The sequence below is a fragment of the Nicotiana tomentosiformis genome, chromosome 7 (assembly GCF_000390325.3).
Source record: "Nicotiana tomentosiformis chromosome 7, ASM39032v3, whole genome shotgun sequence".
In the NCBI taxonomy this organism is placed as follows: domain Eukaryota; kingdom Viridiplantae; phylum Streptophyta; class Magnoliopsida; order Solanales; family Solanaceae; genus Nicotiana; species Nicotiana tomentosiformis.
In genome coordinates this window covers 119208814-119234133 of record NC_090818.1, presented here as the reverse complement: position 1 = coordinate 119234133, position 25320 = coordinate 119208814, and the positions used below count along the sequence as shown (strand labels likewise).

General features: G+C 39.5%; 1 protein-coding gene across 10 annotated transcripts; it reads left to right on the top strand.

Annotated features, from left to right (window-relative positions):
- Nucleotides 1-950: 950 nt before the first annotated feature.
- LOC104109367 (phosphoglycerate kinase, cytosolic-like) lies at nucleotides 951-22015 on the top strand. Of its 10 annotated transcripts, none has more exons than XM_009618641.4 (14): nucleotides 951-1059; nucleotides 2847-3049; nucleotides 3147-3199; nucleotides 16014-16281; nucleotides 16458-16801; nucleotides 16917-17202; nucleotides 17466-17533; nucleotides 18025-18144; nucleotides 18677-18752; nucleotides 19972-20048; nucleotides 20125-20174; nucleotides 20772-20856; nucleotides 20986-21084; nucleotides 21683-22015. In XM_009618641.4, the coding sequence occupies exons 2-14, from the start codon at nucleotides 2884-2886 to the stop codon at nucleotides 21914-21916; spliced, it is 1926 nt and encodes a 641-aa protein (XP_009616936.1). In that variant the 5' UTR covers nucleotides 951-1059; nucleotides 2847-2883; the 3' UTR covers nucleotides 21917-22015. The 10 variants fall into 10 exon arrangements, with proteins under 10 accessions (XP_009616936.1, XP_009616934.1, XP_009616935.1 ...); XM_009618639.4 differs by having other exon boundaries at nucleotides 17896-18144; XM_009618640.4 differs by having other exon boundaries at nucleotides 16917-17208.
- The last annotated feature ends 3305 nt before the right edge of the window (nucleotides 22016-25320 follow it).

Sequence of the window (25320 nt, the reverse complement as noted above, 5' to 3'; positions counted from 1 at the left end):
TTATATCCAAACATCATATATAGTAACATCATGACTTTAAACTTATTTAAATCATGATTATCAAGTCTCATTTTAATCTCAACTTACTTTAGACTTCGGTAAACCTTTTTTATCCTTATAGAAGGATTTCGTCCTTTTTGAGCTTACATAAGATAATCCTATAATGACAGCGACGTATGAAGTACGGGGTGTAATAACGTGTCCCCTTATAAATATTTTTTTCCGAATGATAACTCTTAAAGGCTTGCAAAAATGGGACGTAACATCATTAAATCACTTTATATACTTTCAAAGAGGATCTCATTTCAAGCTTATATCAATTCACTTATGACGTACTTTCACGTACAAAAACATGAGGTGTAACAAGAAAAATAATTAATGCTTATTAGTTTGCCCATAAAATAATAACAACAATATACACATGCATTTACTTCTTTAGTGTCGTTCTTAGTCACCCCCTTATTTCTCGTCACTATTTGCACTTATTTGGAGAGTATAAGTCTTATTTTTCGAATTAGAATTGGATAAAATCATAGTAAATTTTAAACAAATAATTAGATCAATGCAATTTGAATTAAATTAGGGGTAACAAAATATCTTTAAATTTAAAATTAACAGAAAAATAACATTAAATCGTCTCATAAAGATGTAAAATCTTAGAAGAAGAAAAAAAGAGTGTGGATGAAACGTTATATATTAAAGCTTATATTGAGGGAGGAGAGTGTAGTTCATAATTCTAGAAGGATGTATATGTATTATCCTAGAATAGAGAGGGACGTTATTGCAATTGGCCTTTTCTTATTTTTGGGTTTCCTTTTTTTTTTTCTTTCTTATATTGAGGGAGGAGAGTGTAGTTCATAATTCTAGAAGGATGTATATGTATTATCCTAGAATAGAGAGGGACGTTATTGCAATTGGCCTTTTCTTATTTTTGGGTTTCCTTTTTTTTTTCTTTCTTTTAATTCCCCCAACATATTATCTTCCTTCCCTCCCTCTCAAACAAACAAAAGAAAAGCAGAAGTTAAAGGAACAGACCACTGTTTATTTCATCCATTTCAGGTAATCCCAGAAACTTAGTAAAGTATACGCATTTTTGCATCACTGTTTAGTTGTGTTTATTACAATTAATATTAGGTCCGGTGTTTGTCACTAGAGTCTCGGAATTAATATTGTGTTTTTAATTTGTGTAGACAAATTATCTCGAAAGAGAAATTATCAGAGTATTGGAATGAGGCATGTCCAAATAAAAATAATGGATACATAGGATTTTATAGACAAGTCATTTTAGATTGTTTAGCTACCTTGTGATGCACAAATAAATGGTGTCAGCAGTGGGCAGAGCTCGAATTTTCACTAAAGGAAGTTATAATATAAATAAGTAAGTAAACGTAGAAGTCAATGGGATTCAACATTAGTATATATACTTAGAGTTTTTATTTATTTATTTATCTACACAGTGTAATTTTCCGGTGTTAAGGGTGGCTCCGCCACTGTCATAAGTTCGAGCCACAAATTTGGCTTGCAGTTTAGTTAGTTTGAAATTTAATTAGGAGTAAGTTATTTATGCATTGGGTAGCTTAAGTAGACATTGTTAGTTAGTTAGTTAGCTAGCTTAGATAACTTCCTATTGGTTAAGAGCAGTTGTATTTCTCATAGCTACTTGTCTTTTAGTATAAGTACATGTACTTGTAGAAGGAATAATGAATACAATTCTTCGATTCTTCACTTGGATGATGGTTTTGTGATGAATCTGCTCCAAAAGCTTCGACTCCAGGCCAAAAGTTACTAAAATGTGCTCAAAGATTGTATTTATACGCTTTGGCACAGTGCACATGAAATTTCCAGATTGCCCTTTGTAGATTAACTTTACCGGAGGTTGTGCAGTCGCACGGCATCTTTAATGTATAACCTCTGCAGTTTTCTTCTGTTGAGCGTGCAGTTGACAACCATGCCACTGAACTGCATACACATGATCATTGTTCTTTGGGAAGTGCGGTCACCTTCCTAGTTGTTGAACTGCCCGTCAGCACTTCACCTTTATTTGTGAGGTTCAAGTTGGTTGGAATTAACTGTGAAGGTGAATATAATGCTAGAAATAACAGTAGAAATAGAACATTAAGAAAATGGGGATGAGAACAGAGAAACACAGAGAAGGGGTGGAGGGAGAGGAAGCCAGAGAAGGTGATGAGAAGGATCAGAACCAATATCATTCATAAAATTCCCCCTTCCTCAAAACAAATCTTGTCCTCAGTGTTCGAGTCCGGATATAAGAGCTTATGCAACCAGACACCAAGTTGTGACTAGCAGTAAACCACACCACATACATCACTTGGCCTTGAATCCTCTCGAAGTTCTACCGCTGATGCGACCATATGCCAAGTTGTGTATCCGCATGAATCATTGCAACCTTCATTCCATTTTTCTTCCTTTGTTTATCTTTCTTTCCACTCCTTGGCTAAATTCTTCTGGGACTGCAAAAAATGATGTTTTTCATCAGATAACATCTAAATTGCTTGCTAACAAACATGCAGTAATTTTAGTAAATAAGCATTTGTAATTTGATGTAAAATCGACTTATCAACAAATTAGATTTTAGCAAAAACTCTTCTATCCCCTGCTCTCTTTCATCTTCTCTTTTGCAATTCTTGTTCAAGTCTCTCGGAAGTTTCCTTCAGCTTCCACGAGTTGAATAACCAATTCTCGAATTGTCACTAGTTCTTGAATTAGGTGTAACACATTCTTTGCAGTTCATTCTGAAGCAGTGTTGAACCGTGTAACAGAATATCTGTAACATAACGTTGTGTTATTTATTGGTTTATTAATTATTTATCTCGTATGTTTTGCAGCCTGTAGTTCTAAATTGATCGACAGTAAATAAGAATTATGAGTCGGGTTCTGGATTTCTTCTTAGAATACTCTTTACCGAGAATATCAGATTTCCACAATGGCTGTACAAGGTTTCAAGATTTGCAACAAATTAGTTCACGTTCGTCTTATGGGAAGCCTTCTGCAGTCCAAAGTTGTAAAAGGGTTCAATTTTCACTAGAAGGTTATTACTAAAATTGCTGTCCCAAGCGATAGAAAAAAAAGTCCAAAATCTTGTTATCCTGTTACAAGCGGTGTTCTCAATTTGTTTTTTTTTCCAGCTTTAAATCTGGAGGTAGCTGATCATGCTGATTTGCATTCACTTCCAGACGAGGTAATTTCAATAATTTTACTCTCCTTACATTTAGGAAAATATTCGACAGTTGTTTGTCTATCTAAGTTATAGGTACATGCCCCAACAAGTGCATTGCCTACAAAATGATGTTTTATGCTAACATGTACAATATATAACTTCTATTTCCTAATCCCCGATGTTAAAGAATTCGCCTTATCCAATGAACATACATATAATCCACATATTTTCTTGCTAACCATAAATCTGAATTAGCATCATCTTTTTCTCTCTCCCCGTTTTAATGTTTTGGCTTCGGTTATTCTATTCTATACATGTTAACTGTATTTCTATGCATCATATTCAATTGAATGAGATGACATTTCTGCTCTTGATGTAAACTAACGATATAATTGCCTTTCATGAATGAGGTATAGGCAGATTGCCGTATTTGCTATTGTTAAAGAATCTGAGATTAGAATCAAGCCAATGGAAATTGTGGGGCTGTGTATTAATCATTAGTAAGTGCCTTTGTATCTCCTAATCAATAATTGTGGAGTAATGTATATAACAACTGGTGTTGGCTGAAATTAGTACTCAGCGCCCATTTAAAAGTCTTGCATTCGTCAAGGAGATATGTCGGTAAGTGAATATGTGCTCTGACTTTAGGTTGCATTTCAGATGCTTACATCGATTTTGTTACGTATGTTAAAAGAGTTGAAGTCTCTGGAAAATTTGGTTTTACTTTAAGTACCGGGTTTGTTGTGGTTGTTTATCCGATAGTATTATTAACTCACTTATATTCAGCAGCCGCAAAGTTTTGGTTCAACAGCTAAGGTAGTGCAGCGCTCGCATGTCACGAATTGGAAGCCTAGCTTTTGAACCAAGACAGGTATTAAGTGGAGAAGGGTAGAGTGGTGGGCCTAGTACGCACTGACTTTCGAAGCTAAACAACAATGAATTTCTCAGTCATAAAAAAAGTCATGTTTTGTACGCCACATGTTATAATTTTCTGCAATGATTAAAACTTGACTTTCTAGTTTGAGTGTTGTTAGCTCAGCAATAAATTAGGGAAGTATTAATATATCAAAGTGCTCCTTTACTTTACCTGATGCACTTTTGAATGGGCATGAAGATTAGGTGTTTACATCATTACATGCATGTTTGGTTAGATGGCTTATGTGATCATCAACTGAAAAAGCTTGATCGTTCCTTACTAGTTTTACTGGTTTCATGTTGTGATACATACTATCATTATCTAAAGAAGATGAATCTTCGAAACTTCAAAATAGATTTTGAGCAATTGAATCATAGAAGCAAGAGGATATTCATACGTCTAAGATCTCTTATGTATATAATGCTCTTTCTGAAAGCTCCTTAGACTTGAAATTGATGTAGAATTTAATCTGATAGCTTTAATTCTACCAGCTTATTTGAAAAATTGATTGGGAATGTAAAAAACATAAGAAACACATAAAAAAATAACGTGATAATTGTAGATTTCAAGAAGAAGAATGAAACTTCTTGTATTTCAGTATGTTTTTACATCCAATGAGCACTAGTATTTATACAGAGGTTCCTATGGCTAATTTAGGAAAGGAAATCAATTACAGTTATTACACAAATCAATTAGAATAAAATCTCCTAGAATTGAATCAAATCTCCTAAAATTAAGTTTCTTACAATCAAGCTAGTCAACATAATCAAATCTCCTAAAATTAAGTTTCCTACAATCAAGCTAGTCAACACTCCCCCTCAAGTTGGTGCAAAGATGTCACACATGCCAAACTTGCAAACCAAAGTGTGGAAGGTTCGTCTGTTGAGACCTTTTTTATGCACATCAACTAGTTGTTTCTCTGATGATACATGAAGTATAGTCAAGACACCATCTGTGATCTTTTCGTTGATGAAATGTCGATCAATTTCAACATGTTTCGTTCGGTCATACTGAACAGGATTATGAGCTATGCTGATTGCAGCCTTGTTATCACAATACAAGGAAAGTTTCCCTTTTTCAGACAATTTCAATTCCTCTAGTAGCTTTTGCAACCACAAAAGTTCACAAACACCCTAGGCCATAGCTCTATATTCTGCCTCGGCACTTGATCTGGCAGCTACACTTTGCTTCTTGCTTCTCCAAGTAACCAAGTTCCCTCCTACGAGTGTACAATAACCGGATGTGGACCTTTTGTCATCTAGAGAACCAGCCCAATCTGCATCTGTATAAGCTTCTCCACGGAGGTGACCGTGTTTGGAGAAAAGGAGACCTTTGCCTGGAGCAGACTTTAAATACCGCAAAATGTGGAAGACAACTTGCATATGAGAATCCCTAGGATCATGTATGAACTGACTTACCAGGCTGATTGAGTAAGCTATACCTGGTCTAGTGTGGGAGTGATAAATGAGTCTTCCAACCAAGCTCTGATATCTCTCCTTATCAACAGACTCTCCAACTCCTGTTTGTAACTTGTGATTGCTTTCAATAGGCGATTTTGCTGGTTTGCATCCTGTCATATCAGTTTCTTTCAAGAGATCCAAAATATACTTTTTTGAGAAATAAAGATTCCCTTTTTCAATCTGGCAACCTCAATTCCCAAGAAGTACTGTAATTTTCCAAGATCATTGATCTCGAATTCCTGTGCCAACAAGTTCTTCAACCGAACAATTTCCTCTTTGTCATCTCTTGTCATTACTATATCATCAATATAAACTATGAGAAGAGTGATTTTACCGCTTGATGTCTTATGAAGAGAGTATGATCGGCATTGCTATGTTGGTATGGTAACCAAAAGAGATCATTACTTTACAAAATCTGTCAAACCAAGCTCTAGGGGATTGTTTCAATCCGTACAGGGCTTTCTTCAATCTGCACACCTTCCCTTGACTATGTTCAGTATCAAATCTAGGAGGAATCTCCATATACACTTCTTTTTCCAAGTCTCCACGAAGAAAATCATTCTTCACATCAAACTGTTGTAAGTCCTTATCAAGATTAGCTGCACAAGATAAAAGAATTCTCATAGTGTTCATTTTAGCAACAGGGGCAAATGCTTCTTGATAGTCCACTTCATAAGTTTGAGTGAATTCCTTGGCCACCAATCTTGCTTTGAATCTTTCAACTGAGCCATCAACTTTGTGTTTCACAATGAAGACCTATTTGTAGCCAACCAAATTCTTGTCTGGGGTTGATGTGCTCCCAAGTGCCATTTTTTGACAAGGCCTTCATTTCTTCAATCATAGCTTGCTTCCATTTAGGATCTGCAAAAGCTTCCCTCCAATTCTGGGGAATAGACATAGAAGAAATAGACAAGGCAAAGACTCTATAGGACGGAGACAAAGAATTATAGGAGACAAAATTGGATAAAGGGTGTTTAGTGGTGCAAGATCTGACTGCTTTTCTGTGAGCAACATGCAAATTTAACTTATTAGAAAATGTAGATAATTCACCATAGAAGAGGGTTCGGCAGAAGAGGATTCAACTTTAGTAGATTGCATGATGACTTCTTCTGCTCTATTTCTCCCCGAGTAAGTTATCAAATCAGGTCTGTCCAAATGCCCAATAGTCTCCCCCTGAATTCTTTCTCCAATTTCACTTTCCTTTGTGGTAGTGGTAGTGGTATCAATTGTGGCGCTAGGGAGAATAACCTCTTCCCCATTATAGCTCCCCCCTGAAGATTCAATGGTGTAATACTGAAATAGGGCTCAGACTCTCAAAAAGTAACATTCATGCTGACACGGGATCTCCTAGAGGGAGCATGATAGCATTTGTACCCTTTATGTGTTGGAGAATACACGATAAAGATACATTTAAAAGCTTTAGGATCAAGTTTCCCAGATTTTCTAGTGTGAACAAAGCAGAGACACCCAAACACCTTCGGAGGAACAACATAGTAATTTTTACCTTTTAAAGCTTCCAGAGGACTATGAAAATTGAGAGTTTTAAGCGGCATTCTGTTGATGAGATAGTCAACTACTAGAATGGCATCCCTCTAGTAAGATTTTGGTAGATTCATGGTAAACATAAGAGATCTTGCTACTTTTAACAAATGCCTATTCTTCCTTTCAGCAACCCCATTTTGTGCACTAGTATAAGGACAACTTGTTTGGTGGATAATCCTATAAGACTCCAATAAGCACCAAATTTTCTATCCATGTATTTCGTGCCATTGTCGGTTCATAAGATTTTTATCTTAGTCTCAAATTGATACAAATCATCTTATGAAACAACGGAAAACAGGAGAGAACTTCACTTTTGGCCTTTAACAAATATACCTAAGTTATCCTAGTACAACAATCAATAAAAGTAACAAACCATTGACTACCAGACAAAGAAACTGTTTGAGTAGGACCCCATACATCAGAATGAATAGTAGAAAAAGGAGTTGTACTTTTATTATCGCTTAAAGGAGAAGAGTTTCTAGTATGTTTGGCAAATTCACAAGCGTCACAAAACAGAGATTCAAACTCGGTTTTAGAAAACAAACTAGGATATAGCTTATTCAAAGCAAAAAATGATGGATGTCCCAACCGTCTATGCACTGTATTATTTCTTGGTTGACATCTTTATTTCCTCCAAAAAAGGCCTGACAAAAGTTTTGAGTTCCATCAATCCAATATAAGTCATCATGCAATCTATCATTGCCAATCCTCTTCCTTATTTGAAGATCCTGGAAAACACAATGATCAGGGAAGAATAAAACACTACAATTTAGCTTTTTGGTGATGGCGCTAATAGATAACATGTTAACAGGAAACTCAGGTACATGGAGAACCGATGATAATGTAATATCAGGAATACGGACAACAGAACCTGTTCCAAGGACAGGAGGTAGAGAATCATTGGCTATTTTGACATAATCCCCTTTGGGACTAGGAGAGTAATTTTGTAAGCCTTTAGAGGAGCCTGTCATGTGTCTATTCGCACCCGAATCAATAATCCAAGAATTAAGGTGAGCATTAAAGGCAATACCTAACTGCACATAGTTGGAACTAGCAATATTAGAAAACATTTTCTGCAATATTAACATGACCCTTTGATGGACTTGCACGCTTTCCTTCACTACCTCTAGTTGGTCTACCATGTAGTTTCCAGCATGTCTCTTTTGTGTGCCTTGGCTTTCCACAAAAATCATAATGCATATGATCTTTATCAGAAATGATTGCCCTTGGTTGCTCATGAGACACAGTTAACCCGGATTTCTCCGTTGGTGCTGAATAAAGCATGACCCCACGCCGACTCTCTTCTTGTTGAACATAAGAGTATGCATCTTCAAGAGAAGGAAGAGGAACTTTACCGAGATTTTGAACCCTGATTTGATCATATTCTTGGTTCAAACCGGCCAGAAAATCATAGACCCTGTCATTTTCAACCAATTGTTGAAAGAGAACTGCATCATCAGTACACTTTGCTTAGAGATCCTAATAGTAGTCAATTTTCTTCCATAATCCACTTAACTAGGAATAATAATTAATGACAGTCAACTCACCTTGCTTAGTCGCATGGATTTATTTCGAATCTCAAAGATCTGGGCATCATTTCCCTTGCGTGAGTAATGTTACGCCTTCCTGAAGTTCCTTGGAAGGGCGACGTAAGGCTAAGCAACCGATGTCAGTGCGATTGTTGTCCGCCAACTGAGGTCCCCTCCGTACGCTAGACTACATTGTCTGTGCCGTACGGGAAAACCAATGTCGTGATCAATTGAAAGAGAGAGCAGAAAAGAGAATTGAGAATGAAAGAAAGCTTGATTGCATTGAATGAAAGCTATTACAGAAAAACAACACAGTGTCGGGGGGGAGAGACACCGGAACAGAGAATTGTTTGCTTGCTAGAAAGTTTGATTGCTTGGTCCCCCTTAATAGTCCTAAAAAAAAAAAACCAAAGTTACATGACTAGACCTATGAAAGCTGGAAAATCACACTTAAAGAAAATGCAGTAAAACTATTCTATATTTACAATGAAAAGGACTCAGTCTTCTTCAAAGCAGAAACAAGTCCGTTGGCAACAACTTTGTCTTTAGCATCGGGGTCTGCGCGCGAGGCGCTGTTGGCATCTGCCTGTGGCTGGGCGCTGGCGATGGCTATCGGTGGGGCGACAGAGGCACATGCGCGCGCTTGTCACTTGGAGCTGCCGAGACCACGGGGCCGACCGTGGCGACGGACGTTGGGAAGCTTGTCAGGACGCCACGGGGCGCGTCCAAGGGGTCATGGGGCTTGGCTGGAAAGCCGCCCATGACATTCTCCCCCAACTGAGTTGGCGACGTCCTCGGCGCCTTCCTTGCAAGGTAATCATCAATCAAGCTCTTGTAGGCTTTGAGGTTTGTTCCCCTCTCCCAAGTATTCTCCTCCGCATCACATCCCTGCCATTTCACCAAGAACTCCTACTGATCTTTTCTTGAGGCGTGAATCGCTCGATCATCAAGAATAGCTTCAGCACGCCTTTTCCCGGTTGAAATGGGACCTCGAATACTTGGTATTGTGAGTTGGCTTCGTGAAGGATCCTCCATATCTTCCCGAAAAGGTTTCAGGAGACTGACATGGAAAACATGATGGATTTTCCACCAGGCTGGGGTATCCATCCGGTATGCAACTTTCCCAATGCGCCTTTCAATGGACAAGGGTCCAATATATTTTTTCAATAGGCGAGGGTCATAGACCCCTGCAAACAAGTACTGCTTTGGGATTTTGACCATCACTTTGTCTCCCACTTGGTATTCAACAAAGCGGCGATTCTGATCAGCATGCCTCTTCATTCGCTTTTGGGCTTTGACAAGATAGCTCCTCACTATCTTCAAATTTTGCTTCCATTCTTTTGAGAAGCTAGCAGCCCGAGGAGATTTTGACATGTTTCGTGCGTTCACTGTGTGTGGGAGTAGCGGTTGCTGTCCGGTAACAATTTCAAAAGCGCTTTTGTTGGTACTTGAGCTCTTTTGTGAATTGAAACACAGTTGAGCAGCATCCAGAAGTTTCACCCAGTTCTTCTGCGATCCGGTCACAAAGTGCCGGAGATATTCCTCTAGCATGCCATTGAATCGCTCCGTCTGGCCATCAGATTGCGGATGAAAACTTGAGCTATGACTCAATTTTGACCCGAGACACTTAAAGAGTTGGGTCCAAAAATTGCTAGTGAAGCGTGAGTCGCGATCACTAACAATGTCTTTAGGTTGGCCCAAATATTTGACGACATGAGAGAAGAATAGTCGAGCTGTATCTTCTGCTGATATATATTGTGGGGCTGTTATAAAGGTAGCATACTTGGAAAACCGATCCACCACAACCAAGATAGTTGTGAGATCTCCGACCTTGGGCAATCCGGTGATGAAGTCCAGGAAAACGCTTTCCCAAGGTCTTTTGGGACAGCTAGTGGTTCCAAGAGCCCTGCCTGCGTCAAGCGGTCTGACTTATCCTTATGGCATACTAGACAAGTCTTCACATATTGAGCGACGTCATCGACCATTTGAGGCCAATAATATGCACGGCGAAGCAATGCCATGGTGCGTTCCTCACCGGGATGACCGACTCACAAAGTATCGTGGCATTCTGCAAGAAGAGTCCGTCGCAGATCTCCTCCTTTAGGAACATAAAGTCGGTTCCCTTTCAGTTTCAGGAAACCATCTTCGGTGTAGAACTGGCGAGTCTTGCCCTGTCCTGCCAAATCAACCAAATACTGTGCAGCAGGATCCTTGATGAGTAGATCATGTATCTGGTCTTTTATGGTGGTGGTTACTTCGCTTCCCTTTAGGGCGGCGAGTACACACACCGATGCTAGATCAACTCTCCGACTGAGTGCATCAACAACATGATTGGTCTTCCCACTTCGGTACTCCAGATTGAAGTGAAATTCTGCTAGGAGTTCCTGCCACCTAGCCTGTCGACCATTCAGCTTTGGCTGGGTCATGAAATGGCTAACGGCTGTGTTGCCTGTCTTGACCACGAATGGGGCTCCCAGTAGATAATGCCTCCAAAGGCGTAAGCAATGAACGACAACCAATAATTCTTTCTCATGGGCGGCATAGCGCCGCTCTGCATCCTTCAGTTTCCGGCTCTCGTACGCTACGGGATGCCCTTCCTGTAGCAATACTCCACCAAGTGCATAGTCGGAGGCATCCGTTTGCACTTCGAATGGCTTGGCCAAGTCAGGGAGGGGCAAGACTGGGTTACTAGACATAGCCATTTTCAATGCGTCGAAGGCCTTTGCCCGTTTGGGGCCCCAATCCCACGGTGTGACCTTCTTGAGAAGTTCTGTCAGCGACACTGCAATGAGGGAGTAACTTTTCACAAAACGCCGATAGAAGTTGCATAGGCCAAGGAACGACCTCAAGGCGTGGATATCCTTAGGAGGCGGCCATTCTGTGATGGCCTGAATCTTCTGCTGGTCCATCTTGATCCGCCCTTCCTCGATGACATGTCCGAGGAAGTCAATTTGTTTCTGAGCAAAGGAGCACTTGGATAGCTTCGCATATTCGTTCTCCCGCAATCGGGCTAGGACCTTCCGCAAATGCTCCAGATGTTCTTCCAGTGTCTGGCTATATACCATAATGTCATCCAAATAAACTACGACGAATTCATCAATGTATTCTCGGAAGACTTGGTTCATCAAGGTGCAAAATGTGGCTGGCGCGTTAGTCAAGCCAAAGGGCATAACCAGGAAGTCGTACGACCCATATCTTGTCACACAGGTCGTCTTGTGCTCATCACCCTCTGCAATCCGAACTTGCCAATAACCCGTCCTCAGGTCTATTTTGGTGAATACCGTCGCACCACCCAGTCTATCAAACAAGTTTGCCATTAGCGGAATAGGGTACATATTTTTCACGGTGATTTTGTTTAGAGCCCGGTAATCCACGCAGAGTCGTAAACTACCATCATGTTTTTTTGGAATAGCACAGGGGACCCGTATGGGGACTTGGAGGGCACGATGATCCCTGTGTCTAGCATTTCCGTCAATTGTCTCCGAAGCTCGGTGAGTTCGGGTTGTGACATTCTGTACGGCGCCCGGGCAGGTGGCTTCGCACCCGGCACCAACTCAATCTCGTGGTCCACAGTTCGCCTAGGCGGAAGACGCTTTGGCATGTCTTGTGGCATGATGTCTTCAAATTCCAGAAGCAACTCCTTCACGGGTGCAGGAATGGGACCCGATGAGCGTTCTATATCTTCCATGCAGAGGGTAGCCAGGAACGTGGGTTCATATCTTTTTACCCCCTTCTTCAACTGCAAGGCCGAGATGTTCTCGGCGGCCATCTTCATGGGAATGCACGGAATAATGCAGGGCTTAGCTCCATTTTCTCCCATCATCAGTAGCAAGTCTGCATACGGTGCGGGCATGGTATTGGTCTGTCTCAGGAATTCCAACCCCACTATCAACTCAAAGTCATCTATGATCACCATGCGTAAGTTGAACTTTCCTTCATAAGGGACAAGTTTCACCGGTACTTCTTTGGCTATTCCACCCACTGGCTGAGGTGGTGAGTTGATAGCCTTGACACGACCTTTGTCCTTTCCTACAACTAGGCCAAGGCACTCCACCTGAGTCGAGGCTAAGTAGTTGTGGGTAGCACCCGTGTCTATCATCGCCCGAATGGGCTTGCAATTTACCTTCATGTCAACGAACATTAAGGTCCTCTCTTGATGAGGATGAGTCCTCTCGTTCGCCTTCTTTTTCCCTTTCTTGGCGATTAGACAAGGGTCCTTCTTACGGATACCAGCACTGGTTCCCGTTAGGGGCTCAGAAATAGAGCTAACAATGGCATTGAATGCACCAACTGGTTCGGTCTGGTCCGCATCATCGGCATCGTCATCCGTCCCATCCTCAAAAGCTTGATGGGCGTTCATCTGTGCATGTGGGCATTCATTATTCCAATGTGGTCCGCCGCAATGACGACATCCTGAGGGGGGTTTCCTCCCCCGATCATTGTTGTTAGATGCAACGCTAGTACTGCCTGAGGAGGGAGCCTTAGATTTGGTTGCACTCCGGTCTCCTCCACTTCTGCTAGGGCCACCAGTGTTCGGCTGGCCTCCTTTGTATCCTCCTCGGACAGGCTGTTGAGGCATGTCCTTCCGGGCTTCCACTTGATAATCCCCAAGGCACTCTGCTGCTTGGATTGCCTTAGGTAACGTATCTACCCTTTGTCTTTGCAACTCCATGCGGGCATAAGGTTTCAACCCTTCCAGGAAGGTGAAGAGTTTGTCTTTGTCCCCCATGTCGCGGATGTTCAGCATGAGCGCAGAGAATTCCCGCACGTAATCCCACACTGATTTGGTCTGGCGGAGCTCCCGTAGCTTTCTCCTAGCATTGTACTCAACATTTTCGGGGAAGAACTGAAGGCGTATGGCTGCCTTCAGTTTTGCCCATGTCTCGAGGGCATCTTCACCAGCCTTGATGGCTTCGTATTTCACCCGCCACCAGAGTTTGGCATCACCCTGAAGATACATGGCAACAATTGCTACCTTCTTAGCTTCTTCTAGGCCCCCCACGGCATCGAAGTATTGTTCGATGTCGAAGATGAAGTTTTTCACTTCTTTGGCATTTCGAGCTCCACTATATGGCTTTGGCTCAGGAATTTTCAGTTTTTGGGCCACAGGGGTGAGGTTGACAATACCCCCGATTTGGTTTCCACCTCCTCGAAGCAGGCCTTGTAAAGCAGCATTGACAACATTGAGCTGGCCTGTCAAGTTGTCTATAGTTTGTTGTATGGCAGTCACCCTGTCTGCCTCTTGTGCCCTGTTGGCTAAATCCTCGGCGCGCTCCTGTTGGAGGACCTCGAATTTACCAAATATTTCGGCTGCCTCTGTGGCTGCCGTTTGCCGGTCTCCTTCAGAGTCGCGACTGATGTTTTCTATGTCAACTTCGGTCTGGATCAGTCTACGGTCCAGGTCGTCCAACCTTTGCACTAGGCTGGTCTTTAGATCGGGCACCATTTCCACGATGGGCCGTAATGCGTCAACCGTTCCCTCAAGGATCGCGATGCGATCCCCATAATTCACCATGGTCAGAAATGGTGGTAATTGCAATGGAATCCCTCGTCCGATGTCGAGCCTAGGCGCTGATACCAACTGTTACGCGGCGCCTTCCTGAAGTTCCTTGGAAGGGTAACGTAAGACTAAGCAACCGATGTCAGTGCGATTGCTGTCCGCCAACTGAGGTCCCCTCCGTACGCTAGACTAAATTGTCAGTGCCGTACGGGAAAACCAATATCGTGATCAATTGAAAGAGAGAGCAGAAAAGAGAACTGAGAATGAAAGAAAGCTTGATTGCATTGAATGAAAGCTATTACAGAAAAACAATACGGTGTCGGGGGGGAGAGACACCAGTACAGAGAATTGTTTGCTTGCTTGAAAGTTTTGATTGCTTGGTCCCCCTTAATAATGCTTAAAAAAAAAACCAAAGTTACATGACTAGACCTATGAAAGCTGGAAAATCACACTTAAAGAAAATGCAGTAAAACTACTCTATATTTACAATGAAAAGGACTTAGTCTTCTACAAAGCAGAAACAAGTCCGTTGGCAGCAACTTTGTCTTTAGCATCGGGGTCTGCGCGCGCGGGCGCTGTTGGCATCTGCCTGTGACTGGGTGCTGGCAATGGCTATTAGTGGGGCGACAGAGGCACATGCGCGCTTGTCACTTGGAGCTGCCGAGACCACGAGGCCGACCGTGGCGACGAGCGTTGGGAAGCTTGCCAGGACGCCTCGGGGCGCGTCCAAAGGGTAATGGGGCATGACTGGAAAGCCGCCCATGATAGTAAGTGCGCCTAGCCGAATTCCAGATCTTTTCCGCAATATCAAGCAATAAATATTGCTTAGAGATTCGAGGGTGCATAATGTTCAAAAGCCATCTCATAACAAGGGAATTATCAGAATCCCATTGACTATAGTTTAGGGTCAGTCACCGCAAGTGCTTTCTTTTCTCTAGTAATATAACCAAGCAACTTTCTAGACTTAATAAAAAGTAGACAAGATCTTGACCAAGCAAGACATGTACTAGTCCCATCCAATTTAACAGCACTAATTTGAGACATAGAATTATTATCTGTTTTTGTATCACCCATAGTTTGAACAAGTAATAATTCTTAATGTCAAAAATCAAATAGGGATAATCAGAAATACAAAAATAACCTTTTAGAGATAGAATCTGCCTGATCTTGCCGGAAAAACTCACCGGAAAGCTGCAGATCTCGTTGGAAAAGTAGCTGCCACACGGGAACTCATAAGGAGTTTGTGTTGCAGACAACCACCAAGAGAGAGAAAACTCAACCCTCTTTGATAAAACGGAACTCTAGTGTTGCGAAGGAGATAACTCACCTCAAAAAGGCAGCAATAGCTCTGATACCATGATAATGGACCTTGTACCTAACTCAACCCCAAAAGCTAGCTTATGAGGTGAGCCAAGACCATATAAGGAGACCAAAGACCTCAAATCCCACCGATGTGGGACAACTCAACACCCCCCTCACGCCCAGGCCTGCAAACTGAAGCGTGGACAACATAAATGGGGGCCCAACATCGGTAACAATAATTGAGATGGGCCTGACTCTAATACCATATAGATTTCAAGAAGAAGAATGAAACTTCTTGTATTTCAGTATGTTTTTACATCCAATGAGCACTAGTATTTATACAGAGGTTCCTATGGCTAATTTAGGAAAGGAAATCAATTAAAGTTATTTTACAAATCAATTAGAATAAAATCTCCTAGAATAGAATCAAATCTCCTAAAATTAAGTTTCGTACAATCAAGCTAGTCAACATAATCAAATCTCCTAAAATTAAGTTTCCTACAATCAAGCTAGTCAACATTGTTTCTTTCATGTGCTATTCAGTCTGCTGTTTGTTCTTCTTACCCAGACAAGAATCCACTTTTAGGCTGAAGCTTGTGACGGGAGAGATTCAGATATCTTACCTCATGTGCAAACCCTTAGAAATTTCCCAGAGGAGGAACTAATGGGAAAAGTTGTCATGGTCAGATTGGATTTGACCATCCTGCTAAGGGAGCAGAAGAAAAAGCATTCGTCAGCAGCTCGTGTAATTTCAACCATCAAGTATCTACACAATGCTGGGGCAAAATTAGTTCTAATAAGTAGCTGGAGTCCGAAAGCTGATTCACAGCTTCTGAAATTGGAACGTGTTGCAGGTCTACAAATTTCTTACTTTTCACTTTGTTTATGCTGCTTCTCCCCATATGAGAACTTAGGCTTAGCTTCCCAGAGTATCAAAAACTGTATGCAGGACACAGTAACTGTGTTTATTTGATGTTCACTAAACATGTTTTAAATGGAGTTCAATTGATCCGAATAATGTGTTCTTCAGAATTTCTATCGTCAGAACTTGAACTAAAAGTCATACCAGTGGAGCTTGGTTCTGGACTTGAGCAGTCTCTGATGGAAGATGGACATAATTCTGACATCCTTCTGCTTGAGAACCTTTCTCAGTTTAAGCAGGAGCAAGCCAATTGTTCAGAGTTTGCACGACGCCTATCATCTGGGGTCGATATCTTTGTTAATGATGCATTTTTCCAATCACATAAGATTCTTGCATCAAATGTTGGTATTACCAGCTTCTGCTATTCCTCCATTGCCGGATTTCACTTTGACGAGGGAATGTCTCAACTGAAGAAGATAATCAAGATGAACAAATGGCCCTATTATGCAATAGTATGCATCTGAGAATCTTTTGCCTAAACGTGAAGTCATTTTCAGGCTCTTGCTTCAAATGAAAAAACAACTTTTTGTTCACAAAATGCAAGTGATAATTTGAGATGCAATGCAGATTGGTGGAGCTAATCTCGCTGGGAAAGCAGCAGCCTTGCAATTTTTGGCATCTAGATGTGATGGTTTCATCTTTGTTGGAGATGCTGCATTTCAAATCATGCATGCTTTTGGATTACCTGTGCCTATGGAATTGGTGGAACAAGAATCACTAGAAGCAGCCGATATGCTACTTGAGGCTGCAAAGGCAAGAGGAGTAAAAATTGTATTACCAAAAGATTTTTGGTGCGTCAATGATCATTATCCACTGCAGATGAAGACCTTTCCTGCTAATCATATCATGGATGGTAAAAGTTGAGTTTCTTAATCTATAACCGAGCCCCTGGTCTGCACTGATTTATATGCTAGATTAAGGACCTAATGGACAAAAGAACTGAACAATTTTAAAAAAGTGAAAATAGTATAAATGAACTTCATTTATTTTGGAAACTCAATTTGTTCGAGCTCAAGCTAATTTCGTTTCTGAAATTTTGAGAATATGTCCCTCTAGTATTTTCCACTGGGAATGATAGTTTTTAAGATATTTTTGGCTTTCAAATATGTTCCTTAGGCTGGAAACCTGTTGATGTTGGACCCAACACGTTGGAGGAAATGATTTCCGTGCTTTCAAGATGCAAGGTAATCCCTGAAGTTCCTTCTGCTGAAGGCCAAAAAGTAAATGTACTTGCTCAATTTTGAGGTCACCATTTGGTGTTCTTTGACTAGTTCTATGAGAGTTCATAGGATATCTCTTGTGCATGATCGCATTGGTAGGTCTGACCTTAGATTTGCATCTACGAAAATGGTATCAAAACTAATTAAACTAACCGCTTCGGCAGCAGTACTTGGAGCTGTAACAGAATTTCTGTGATCTTATGATGATATAACTCGAGCATTTATTCAGGGTTGCTCTTGCTCAATGAGAATATAATTTTATTTTTGTACAATCTATTTGTGAAAACAATATATGCCCAGAGAAGCATGCTTTCATTGTTTTTCAGAAAATTTTGTGGATTGGAGCTATAAAGTTCGGCGCATCAAATCAAGAATCTGCTGGAACGTCCAAATTGGCTGCAATACTTTATAATCTTAGTCAAAAGAACTGTGATCTTATTGTGGTTGGCAAACAGGCATGTGAGACATTTGTTGGGAAATCAAGCTATGTAATGGCCGATTTGATTGAAAACGCTTCCATTGTCTGGGAGTTTCTGAAAGGGAGAAAGCTTCACGGCCTCTTGGCACTAGATAGAGTATGCTTTTTTCTAACTCAACATGCTGTGTTACACAAATTGCAAAAAGCTGAAACACATTAGTGTATCTCATCTGTTGACAACTATCCCTCTTGTCTTAGGGTTTTGAAATTGTGTTAATAGGGAAAAGAAGGTAGATACATGGATAAGGACAAAGATTTCACTCAATAGGAAATGAAACAAGAATAAACAAGCTCATCAAAAGCCCCTTCCATTCACTTCTTGCCCAACGTTTGCAACACTGACCACATGATTGTTATGTACTGAAAAAATATGACTATTCTTCTGTGAAGTGGAGCATATTAGCTGGGGCCGCAGAACCATATATGTTCGGAAATATTTATTAGAGTAGTAAATGCAAGGTATCAGAGCCTTAATTCCTCATGAAGGAACTATAGACCTACTTGCCGCCCACCCCGACTCCTTTCCTCATGGAACTTGACTTTGAACATGCCCACTAATATATGACGTATGCTTACAAAAATAGATGTGTATTAGCTTCAGAACTAATGAGTGTTTGGCGTCTGTGCAGGCATACCCATTTGAGTTGAACTGGGATGCTATATATGCCAATACGACACTACCTCTTGTTGTTGACGTAGGAAGTGGTAAATCTCTCTTTACCCTGACTCAATCTTTCTCTAATTCCATCGTATTATTTGGGTTTGAATGTGTGCAGTCATTGATTACACCAGTAACAGCTCCATATTTACAATGAAACATAAATTTTTTACTGAGGGAGTGTCTAGAGGGACTCTAATTTAGTCTTTCAAATACTATTATAGCCTCATATTTGTGAGCAATGAATCCACAGGTTTCCCCGTACATTGGTTGTATCCCTGGAATAATACCGTTAAAGAGTTCTTACTCTTGAAGGAAGCTTAGAGCCTCTAGTTTCTCTGTTGTACATATATATATATATATATATATATATATATATATATGTCAATGCTTTTGCTACACTTTCAACAATAAAAACAACTACGCTAAGCTAGGTGGTGTTGGCTATGTGAATCCTCAATGGTCATTTCACTCCGTTTGGAACTGTTTCATTCTACTTCTGATTAATTTGAGTTTCTCTGTCACTAGAAGTTTAACATTTTCTACTGACATACAAACCTCTAAGCACTCTAAGAAGACTCTTAACAAATATTGCACTTAATGTAAGCGTACTAATATGACAAAGCCTTAATCATAACTAGTTGATATCGCTTATATGGATCTTATTCTTCCTTTGTTTTATTTTTCATAATCTCCTTATTTCGAGAAATTGTAGGTCCTTAGAGGAAACTTTTTTTCCTTATGATTTTAGGTCTGATTTGTTCCTTTTTAACACATTCAATCATCATGGTTTCACAACTACGGGTTGGTGAAGTTGGAGGTCTATGTAGGACATGACTGAACTATCTCAAACGACCTTATCTCATGTTCTCCTCTATGCTTGCTACTTGAACTTTCTGTCGGATGGGATCATTTATGATCTTGTATGACCGCGCTTATTTTAAATCTGCATTTCTACAACACTCGTCTTGCAGTGTGTCCCCATACAAGAGATTTGAGAAATGTAGAGAGTATATGTTGAAACTTGTTATAGACATATAGCCCTTAAAGAGATATAGTCCTTTCTTGGTTGATTGAATTTTGTATGGTAAAAAAATCCAACTTATAGTAAGAGGGAGACTGCTACCTGTGTTACTAAGATAAACTTTTAGTTTTTATATTTCCATTTCCTTAGCTTTAGCCTGCATATCAAAATTACCCATGTTGTTGTGCAGCACCAAAGGACATTATTAGTTCTTAGTTCTCACAGTTGAAACCAAATTACAGGCAACGGCTTATTTCTGTTCAGAATGGCAAAGATGAGGAAGGATTGGAATTTTCTTGGCATGGAAAATAATGAAAAGGTTTAGTCTTCTGCAGAATGTTTATTCTGCTGCTTTCTGTTCTAAGCTTAATAATTTGGCTTTGCCCTGTTTCCAGTTGGTGAGCCGTTGTCTTGATCATGTTTCTCAATCTGGCATGACAAATGGGTATGTATTCTCCTCCCCTTTGTAATTGCTTTATAAGATATGCACATAAATAGAATTTTGTCAAGGAGCTGAAATTTGTGTCACTAATTCTTCCCAGTTTAAGGCTAGGGTAAAAAATATATACATTTGGGATAAGCATGTGAACTATACTACCTCAATTAATTGGTGATAAGCATGTGAACTATAAAGGCCACAAATAACTTTGAAGTTTGTCAGTAAAACATGTTATCATGACTTATAAGGATGTAAACAAGAGATAGGTATGATTTAGCGGTGCCAAAGGTTGGAATAAGTTTGCTGATTTCTGGCTTAAAACTGCATAAACATTTTTTGAAATTGTTATGTTTTTAAAGGGAGTGGCATTCTCCAATATCTTCAGCTCGGTGTTGTGTTTAAAAACTGAGTTAGCAACCAATATTCCTTATTTCTTTTAAATTCTAATTGCTTTAGAATGATCTCACACTTCATCGTGCAGTAGTGTTATCAGTATCTGCCTCGAAAGTGTGCACTAACCATTGCCCTTGTATATAGCAGCAGATAATCATCTATTATATGTGCTCTGATTTTTTCTTTTCTTCTTTCATGTTTTCTTTTTAGATACTTCATAGCGACAAATGCCACATCAACATTTCAGTCCATTGTTTCCAGTTACCCTGGTGATCTGGTTCTTGTGTCAATACAGGTAGGTGGCGTTTTGTTGCTTCTTTTGAATAGAATCTAAGATACATATTAAAATTCCATGGTCAAGGCTGGCCATGTAATCAGTTGTATGTTAATAACAAGGAACAATCAAATTTCCTCGCAACTGCAGTGTCCAAATCCAGATTTCAATAAAACAGAATACCGATGGAGGATGGTGCGAAGATCATTAGTTGAAGCAATAGCAGACTTACTGGCTTCTGATGGAAAGGTAAAACTGCAGCTCTCCAGTGCTGTGTCTCTGATATGCAATTGGGTCTCTAATTGAATTGTGATTAACTGTGATTGAAAAAGCAACAAATTTTGACATGTTCAAGTAGTAACAGAAATGATAGATATTCTTAAGAAGATGGACCATGGTTTACTCAACTCCAAAAGTTAGCTCATATGGTGAAGATTGCTCAAGATTATATAAGAGACTTCTGGTTAAGGGTGGAGTGATCTCATCCACTCCACCACATTTGCCGGTGGTGATTACCTACCATATTATACATAGTCTAAGACTCCCATATAACAATCTCCGGTTATGCATTGTTAAAAAGGAATCAAGTCAACGAGAAGTTCTCTTACATTTCTTAACAAATATGAACTTGAAGGGTGGTGCAATCGATCAATAACGACTCCCTGAATTCACCTTTTTTTTTTCTCCCTTTTTTGTCCTTTAATGGTTTAATCTATGGTGCAAATATTCATATTCATCATTAGATACACAAAGTGTGGCTTGGATAGCTAATATGTTTTGAGTGAGACAGGCACAAATTATTTCATGAGCCAAGGGTGCTAATCCAGATCTGTTCTCTTAAGCACAGGTATTTCTCCAATCCGATGTAAAAGAAGTTGCAGTGAGAATGAAAGAAGAATTTATGAAATATGGTAAGGGTAAGCTCACAGTAGTGCATGATTTGGAAGATAGCACCAGTCATCAAGATAGGTGGTTGAAGGAAAATCCCTTTGGCATTCGATCGGATTGGGAGCAACATGTTATAGACCGTGGAGCTCCTATGTACAGATTACTGCTATTGAAATCTTCTCCTTCTGGTTGAAATAGTTGCAACACAGTGGATCATTCATGAACAAAATCATACTTAAAAGGATGTCTACAGATCAAACTGTGGTTGAGTGGCTATTCTTCTCTCTCCGAGGTATATTTCATGCCAACTTTTTCATATCTTGGTATATTATCCTCCGAAACAAATATACTTGTGCAATCGGGGGAACTATTAAGTCATGAGATTATTACTTTGGATTGGTAAAGGTTAAGTCATGAGATATAATGTTGCGTGAAAACTATTCTTTGGACTCCAAACTGTAGCTATCTAATTCTTTTCCTCGTTGCCAAATGCAATCTCGAGCCAAGAAGTGTTATCTCTGAATTCTATCTTTGATTTTCTCATATTCCATCTTGCAGAGTTGCAGTTTATCAGCGACAGTAATTATTTTCTTACTTTACATCTCTTCTATCATGCAATTTAAGCTACATTTGTTGAAAACACATTTGTCTTTTAGAAATTGTAGTTTTCCTTGTGCTTTTGGTTGTCATGTTATACTATCTATTTCTTTTCTGGGTACAAATGACTACTGGAAGCATTATTATTTTCTGCGTTCTTTCAGCTTGTCTAAATACTTTACCCTCTAGTACTTTTACAAATAGAAATATACAACTATCTGGTCGATATTTTGTGTATGCGTGTGTTTGTAGACAATGTCTCTTTTTCTCTATTTAATATCTCCTAAGTTTTGTTTGTGATGAAAATGTTCTTTTAAGGTTGCAATTAACTCACTTGTACAGTTGTACTGTAGTTTTTTGGTATATCTGATGATTTTTATACCAGATAGTAGTAACACGGGCTATACAACTTATATAACTGTAACAGACTCTGAATAATTTAAAATAAATGGGATACTCAAGAAAGAAAAAATAACCTCAGGATAAGGTGCTTAAATTGGGATGGAAGGATCATAGCTATAGACCCTTTTGAAAGATGCCTACCTTTTGAGTGAATGTGATACTCAAGCAAGGTAAAAATAACATCTGAAGTAAAGATAAGGTACTTAAATTAGCATTGAAAGATAATCTTATGCTCTTAATTTTCATTCAATACCTTGATGAAGATGCCTATCTCTGTGTTTGTAGAAAAATACTGTCCGGACCTCCTGTCCGTTGTTGGCACAGTTAGCATTTTGGTACTGAGTAGATAGTCTCGTAGTTTGAACAGAGAGCACGCTGAAAAGAATGGGAGCTGCAATACATCAACAACTACTACTATTACTACGCCTCAGTTCCGAAATATGAATTGGCAGGTTTTACGCTGGCTGCCAGCCTACCACAACCTTCCTCCTTTATCCGAGCTTGGGGACCGGCAATGTAAGCGAGCTCACAGAAAGTGAGAATTCAGGTAGAGAAATAGAGCAGTAGGAGATTCAGTTCACCATCTTCTTCTGTTAACGTGATTGACTTCATACTTGGTTCCTTCTACTCAAACAAAAGTTGCCCTAAACTAATTTATAATGGCAGGCTTTCCACAGTATATTGTAGTGACCTGTGTGTAGCAGAAGATGATAGTAAGACGTATTACGATTGAGGCTACTCAATTGTACCTGCAATGTATTTGAAACAGAGAAAGAAGCTGGATTTCCATTTGAAAAAGATGCAGACACCAGAAGTTATCTTCCTTGTCTCCTCATCTATGTATCTATGGCAATGTAAACATTAATCTTAGTGTTATGTTATATTGTGTAGCATGAGAGTTAAGGTTGTTTCATGCTGTAAATTTTGTTTGCCTTTAAATATTTTAGGAATCATCTTTATTAGGTAATTCTTGTTAAGAGGGCTGACTTTGAAAATGTAGTTGAAAGGGAATAATTTTTCTTGCTTATTCTTAATTGTTTCATCAGGTAGCTATGTAGAGTAATGCTGAACAACTTCATTATTTGCAGCAGAAAAAGAAGAAGTTAATAATACATGATGTAAAAGGTGATGCATAAGATAAAAAGAGCAGTCTATTAAGAAGAGACAAAATATTACCGCATTGATCCAAGTCTTAAAGGTAACATAAGAAAGAAATACATTAGTAATTCCCATGCATTCCATCATTTGGACGTTGTAGGCCTTTCCTTTCAGAGGTGTATGACTTGTCGAGATTCTAAGAAATATCTGATCCTGAGACTATACAAGCACTTTCGGGTTAGGTATGCGGGAAATGTAGTTCTAATTATTATGATCTAGAGATATTTAAAAGAAAAAATATGAGCCAAACGGCATTTTAGCTTTAGCTTACTATTCTTTGTAACCTAGATCAACGGTAAAACCATACATATTGATAATATCACAAACAGGGGAATTTCTAGAGCTTTTTGGCTCATTTCCTGTAACGACCCAATTTGTCGTTTTATGAATTAATGTCCCGTTCAACGACTTAAACTCCCGAACAATTTTGTAATATGCATTATGACCCGCGTGTGTGATCGTGTTTGATTTTCGGAAGATTCGGAAGTAAATTAAAAGAACAATTCTTATTTTCGAAATTTAAATGAAAAGAGTTGACCGGAGTTTGACTTTTGAGCAAACGACTCCAGAATGAAAATTTGATGATATCAATAGCTTCGTATGGTGATTTCGGACTTAGGCGTATGTCCGAATTTGAATTTGGAAGTCCGTAGGACAATTCGACGCATTTTGGCGGAAGTTGGAAAATGAAAGATTTTTAGAAAGTTTGACCGTGAGTTGACTTTATTGATATAGGGGTCGGAATTCAATTCTGAAAATTGGAACAACTCCATTATGTCATTTATGACTTGCATGCAAAATTTGAAGTCATTCCGGATTGATTTGATATGTTTCGGCACAAGATATAGAATTTGGAAAATTTCATAAACTCATAAGTTCGATTCGAGGTGAGATTCGTTGTTTCGGTATTGTTTGATGTGATTTGAGGTCTCGACTAAGTCCGTATTATGTTATGGGACTTGTTGGTATATTCGGAAGGGGTCCCGAGTGGCTCGGGTGAGTTTAGGAGTGGTTTCGGACCATTTCTAGGTCATTTTTAACTGCCGGTTTTTAGCTACAGCAGTGTGCATCGCAGAAATTTCTACTACATAGGGCTGACTTTGAAAACTTATATCTCGTAATATGTAAGGAATTAGGAGATGATCCAAAAATGAAAGTTATATCCCTTTGAGTCTAATTTCAAGAAATATAAACCATTCATCATTTGGTCATTTGTACAGAAAGTTATGATCAATTAACTGAAAATTGGTACTGCAGTTGTTTTTTGACTGGCAGTTTGAATCGCAGAAATTTCTGCTGCGCATGGCTGACTTTGGGAGCTTATATCTCACCATCTATAAGGAATTTTAAAGATGAGAAAAACATGAAAGTCGTATCCCTTGGTGTCTAGTTTCCAGAAAGTTAAACCATTCATCATTCAGACATCGTATGAGAGAGTTA